This window comes from Coffea eugenioides, chromosome 1, assembly GCF_003713205.1.
Source record: "Coffea eugenioides isolate CCC68of chromosome 1, Ceug_1.0, whole genome shotgun sequence".
In the NCBI taxonomy this organism is placed as follows: domain Eukaryota; kingdom Viridiplantae; phylum Streptophyta; class Magnoliopsida; order Gentianales; family Rubiaceae; genus Coffea; species Coffea eugenioides.
The window spans coordinates 45,892,291-45,897,483 of record NC_040035.1 but is presented as its reverse complement, the minus strand read 5'-3'; the positions used below and the strand labels follow the sequence as shown (position 1 = coordinate 45,897,483).

Genomic DNA, 5,193 nt, shown 5'->3' with positions numbered 1-5,193 from the left:
ACAACCCAGAAAAAAAAAAAAAAAAGTAGAACAAATCAACCAGGATATCCAATTCCTGATGAATTGGAGGACCATTTTATTTTTTCCCAGGTTATGCTGCTGATGCGGCGTAACACTCAGTTGCCATACCCTAAGGAGGGAGAGCGGACCGCTCGAGCTACCCCGCGGGGACAAAGACCAGCCACGTAGAGTATTCAGTTGTCATACCCTAAGGAGGGAGAGCGGACCGCTCGAGCTACCCCGCGGGGACAAAGACCAGCCACGTAGAGTAGCAAGTCGTGGGAGACAGGGACCTCTAGCATCCCCAAAGAAGGGGATGACCACCGGACCAAATGGCCAGTGGCGGCATAACATTCAGTTGAGGGTAGGAACTGGGAAAAAAGAGGCGCATCAGTTCAATCGCCAAGTTTCCACATGTGATATTTTGGTACGTAGCTAATGACGAGCCTCAAAAAATGCAAAGGCGTCAATATGATATAAAAGGAAAAAAGAAAGTCTAAAACTTAAATTGTTAAACAAATGAGTCATTTTAAAAAAAGTAACTCAAATTTGATTGTATCATCAGTTGAAACTTATAAAGTATCATCACTTGACTCGGATCAGTTGTCATACCGACAATTCAGATATAAAAATTTATACGCTTTCACTATCATCTTTTAGTTTCTCAATCAAAAAGCGAAATTTTAAAAAAAAAAAAATAACAACGTAAGGAATTTTAGATTAACTAGTAGTTCAGCAAATCCAATTAAAACTGTATATCTTGACACGATGAACTCTACCACCAAAGCAGAACAGTTGCCAAAAAAACGCGGCATCCATATGAAAGAAGTCTCTCATAAACTTAATGCACATCAACAAAAACTCTCCAGTCATAATAACTAACCTCTAAAATGACCAAAGTAATGTACAATGAGAAAGCAAACATCACTCCCTCCAAGAATTTGACATTTCAGCTTTAACGCAAGTATTGCAAGCATGTTCAAAGGCTTGGCTTGAATCCAAACACCAACATTTATAGTTTGACCCGGATATCCTAAAGAGTTCAACTGGCGTCATTTGCTCAAGTTCATTTAGTTTGTATGAATCATAAACAGTGCTTGAACAGAAATTGTCTTGAACTGGCAACGACCACCCAATCCCATCCATCCGGTGATCTTGGGAGCGCATTATCTTATACAACCTCATCACAGAGACACAATCTTCGTAAGGATCGCGCACCCCAATTTGGATATCATACCTGTAAAGCAAAAACGAACACAATAAACAAGTTAATAAAACTCTCTAAGAAAGATAATTGACGTATTACAGAGTTTAATGACATCCAGAAGCATTGCAGATCCAGAAAAAGAAATTTGATATGATCCATTCCTGTTATACAGCATACAACAGAAGAACTTCAAACTCATTATATCACAATAATGCAGGTAGCTCTTGTTTTTACACTGTATAGCATAACTAAAAAGCTAACTATATGAACTGATTTTTAATCCATTTCGGACGCAATAAGGTTTCACACTAAATAAAAGGGAAAAAAAATATTTAACCAGATTCCATGTTTAGGCATACACTGACTGCCCAATGTGAGAAAAAAAAAATGAAATTTCTATTCTTCATTTTTTGAAATTGCCTTTCAGCATGAAATTTTGACAGAGCATCATCGTGAAACACCAATGATAGTTAAGAAAAAGCTGAGATTAAGAGCTGTTATGTGAAAGAAAACCCAAACAATAACTGATAGATTATTTAAAGCTAAGAAACTTGCCCTAGAAATGTCTTTGTAAGATACTTGAGTGAGTGGCTGACAAGATTAGTCTTCATCAAGGGATGGTATTTTGCAGTATCCCTGCATGTACAAAGAAACAGATAGGAAAATAAGTATGTGAAAGTAAACGAAGCAGTGAATAGAATATAGAATTTCTTTTTAAAAAAAATGACAGTAGTTCTTTTTTGCCCCTCAAAGTTTAGGTACAAGGGTCAGAATGCCCACATAAATGATCCAAAAATGGAGCTCATTAACAACCAAGCACAACCCTTGGACTATGTCAACCGCTTTAATAATGGTTATTCCCAAATTATGCAAGCACGCATTTTATATATTTTCAACTTCAGCATTTTCTAATTGAAAAGTGATACAAAAGATGTCACAAAAGTCCAATTTAAAGCCATAAAGGATGCTATTCTACAAGTTTTGCTCTATTCCTATCTTTCTCTGACTTTTTTCTTGTCTTTCATCCTTTTTGCAGTTGACGGTTTCTGGCATGGTAAACTAATAACACAATTAAATTTTATAAGACAAGACTTCAAAACTTTGTCAAAAGGGATTCCAACAACAATATGGAAAAGTCAAATCTCAGGAGCAATGAAAACAAGTAATAAAATATGCTGAATGTCATGTACGACCAATTGAAGTTAAACAAGTAAACATGTTGCAGTTTGTCCAGAAAATGCTGGTTTCTTTGTTATAAATACATGCAAACAACTGTAGAGTGCATTGGAGGATTTGAATTGCTCAGGAAACTATACATGTACTAAGGAAGAGCTAAAGAATTAATCAATGTAGCCATTATCCTGCAGAAAACATGAGATAAGATCTCAGTCATAATCAAGGACCAAACATTCTTGATATCCAAAATTATAGCAATTTTGGATTAAAAAAACCTCAGTAGATGATCAGGAAAATTCATTCTCAAGCAGTCCAAGTTGTGCTCAAGATTATGACCCACAAGAACCTTGGCTTGTCCGCCACTGCACCATAAGCTCTTAACTGACTCCCCATTGCAGAGAATCTGTAGAATTTGGTCTTGCACTTCCTTGAGTGGCATGGCACCTTTCAGGTGTTCCTCTTTGATACCAGTGACTTCAAACCTTATGCAAATTGTGCAGAGGAACATGATCAAAGCGTACAACCATAAACCATAAAACTCAAAACAACAAAAAGATTATGGATAAAGATACCTATAGTCAGTCACAGGAATTTGAGGTAGCACATAAGTGTGGAAAAGTATCTTCTCATATTCATCAACAAGGCACACCCTCGCACAGAGATCAAGTGACCCATTGCTTCCACCACCTACCATTTCACAATCTAAGGCAATGGCTTCGTAACCTCTCCCAATGCCTTTTTCGATGTCCGATGCTAACTTATTAATTTGAGGTTCTACACAAGGCAACTTCATCATTCCCTGCAACACCATACTGAGACAGTGATGTATATTCATTGATAGCATTTGTTAACAAGTTATGTAATGGTTTCCGCGATAAGCATCATTGAGATTATGATAACAGATAACTTTATGGAACATAAGCTATAGACCTCTCTGGAGTTAAATAATAAGTTACAAGTAAATATTTCTAATCCAACTCACAAGAGGATCAGGAGCAGGTAACTGACACTTGTGACTTGTAAGAGCATCCACACTGTCAAAGAGTTCCAAGCAAAGTATGCAACCCCTCTCTGCAAATATTCTTGAACAAGATGGTTTAGACAATTGACCTACAAGTTTAAAGGACAAAAAGTTGACAGCTAACCAGCTTGAATGACCTTCAAATTCCAATCAGAGAATCTCCATGATCATTGCATAATATGTTACCGTGGATGTGTTCCCTCAGAGATTCGAAGGATTTACAATACTTGTGACATACCCCACATTTAGGCTGATGAATAGAGTGGTAGGAGGCCTTCATGTGTTCAATGAGATGCTCCTTCTTCTTATACTGCTTGAAACATGCTGCACATTTATGCCTGGGAAAAGGTCCCCAGCAGTCAAACATCATTAATACGCATTAAGGGGGACACCATCTTTTGGATATGAAAAGAGAGTTTTGGGCCAAAAAATAAGGCTAAGGTGACCTCGAAAAGAGCAAAGATTCTGAAATAAAGCAGATACAATAGGTCAAATTTTAATAGTAAAAAAGTCCGCATTCTTCCATAATGACTCAGAGATTTTCCATTCGTTAAGATCTTGTTAACTCTCAGGGAACCCTAATAATTTGTTAACTACATGAATGACTACGATTGCCAGATTCTGCAGACATTCTCTGTTTAAATAACTTAGATAAAGCAAGGCATTTCAAGTCCTCCCCTTTCCCATTCCCCTTGGGAGGCTTGGAATCTCCCTCGAACAGACTAAGTAAACACGAGCAAGGCATCTTAAGTTACTACATAAAACTACAGAGAACCAGGAATCCTAATTTTAGAAGGGCAATTGTAACTTTAAACAAACAAAATACAAGCAAGCCACAGAAGGTGGTAAATTTGACCTGGCACTTAAATTCCAGTCCCCCTTCGGCGTGGAAACAGGTCGGAGCATCCCAAATTGAGATATTATTTGGGAGAAATTCTTAATATCAACAACCAAAAGCAATAAATGTCGAAGACCGAAAAAAAAAAAGGCAATAAATGTAGAAGACCAAATTGCTGGAAGATTATGCACAAAGTTACATGCTTGGTATAAAAGTTTCCACGGAGCATAAAAATATAGGTAGGGCGCTCACAGCCGGAGTACCTAATTGTGGGAATTGTCGTCGTTGTTAGGACTTGTTGAGGAGGATCTTCGTCTAACTCCATGAAAATATCAACCTAAAAATGCTTTTAAAGATGATGGAGAAAGAAAATCAAAGCAGTTTTCCTCAATCGAAATCTGTCTGAAGAACTTGAAGCCAGGAAAGGTTTTTAGATTTAGCAGTTTTGCAGTTGCTCTCTCGTCTTCGATTCCGCGGCCACAATTTGACACTAGAATTGGGCGGCCGTTTGATACCGTTCTTTTTTTTTTTTTTTTAAATGAATGGAAGGATCCAAAGTGGAAATATCAATTTACTTCAGGTCAATTTAAATGCTAATATTTGACCTGTCAAAACAAACACCCAACTACAGGGGGTTGGGTCTGGAACACAGCATAAATCCAAGTCCATCATCGAACCAACAAACCAAAAAAGTGTGGTCTCCAAAAACTAGACCATATTAAGGAAGGGAAGGATGTCAGGAACCAGAAGCAGGCGGTGCAAACTCTGAAGCCAAATCACATGACGCTGCAGTAAGGGGCGGTATCATCAGCGCGCGGCGGATAAGCGTACGGTCCATAACCATAACCACCACATCCATGGTGGCACTGGTAAGGATCCTGATGATCTGCCATTGCCCTCCTCCTTGGGCAGAAGGGTTGTTGGCCTAGATGGCAGTAACCATTCTGATCA

At 38.2% G+C, this 5,193-nt stretch overlaps 1 protein-coding gene across 2 annotated transcripts; it reads right to left on the bottom strand.

Moving 5' to 3' along the window:
* Positions 1-730: 730 nt before the first annotated feature.
* LOC113751993 (RNA exonuclease 4-like) lies at positions 731-4,721 on the bottom strand. 2 transcript variants are annotated; one of them, XM_027296139.1, is made up of 7 exons: positions 4,506-4,721; positions 3,591-3,742; positions 3,366-3,493; positions 2,956-3,182; positions 2,659-2,865; positions 1,763-1,843; positions 731-1,237 (listed from the first exon to the last, which is right to left on the bottom strand). In XM_027296139.1, the coding sequence occupies exons 1-7, from the start codon at positions 4,565-4,567 to the stop codon at positions 925-927; spliced, it is 1,170 nt and encodes a 389-aa protein (XP_027151940.1). In that variant the 5' UTR covers positions 4,568-4,721; the 3' UTR covers positions 731-924. The 2 variants fall into 2 exon arrangements, with proteins under 2 accessions (XP_027151940.1, XP_027151945.1); XM_027296144.1 differs by lacking the exon at positions 4,506-4,721 and having other exon boundaries at positions 3,643-3,731.
* Positions 4,722-5,193: the final 472 nt, after the last annotated feature.

Coding starts and splice junctions, on each gene's coding strand:
- LOC113751993 (XM_027296139.1), bottom strand. CDS start 4,567: ATGGAGTTAGACGAAGATCCTCCTCAACAAGTCCTAACAACGACGACA. Junction 3,494..3,590: donor TCTGAGGGAACACATCCACG/GTAACATATTAT, acceptor TTAAACTTGTAG/GTCAATTGTCTAAACCATCT. Junction 2,866..2,955: donor ATTCCTGTGACTGACTATAG/GTATCTTTATCC, acceptor AATTTGCATAAG/GTTTGAAGTCACTGGTATCA.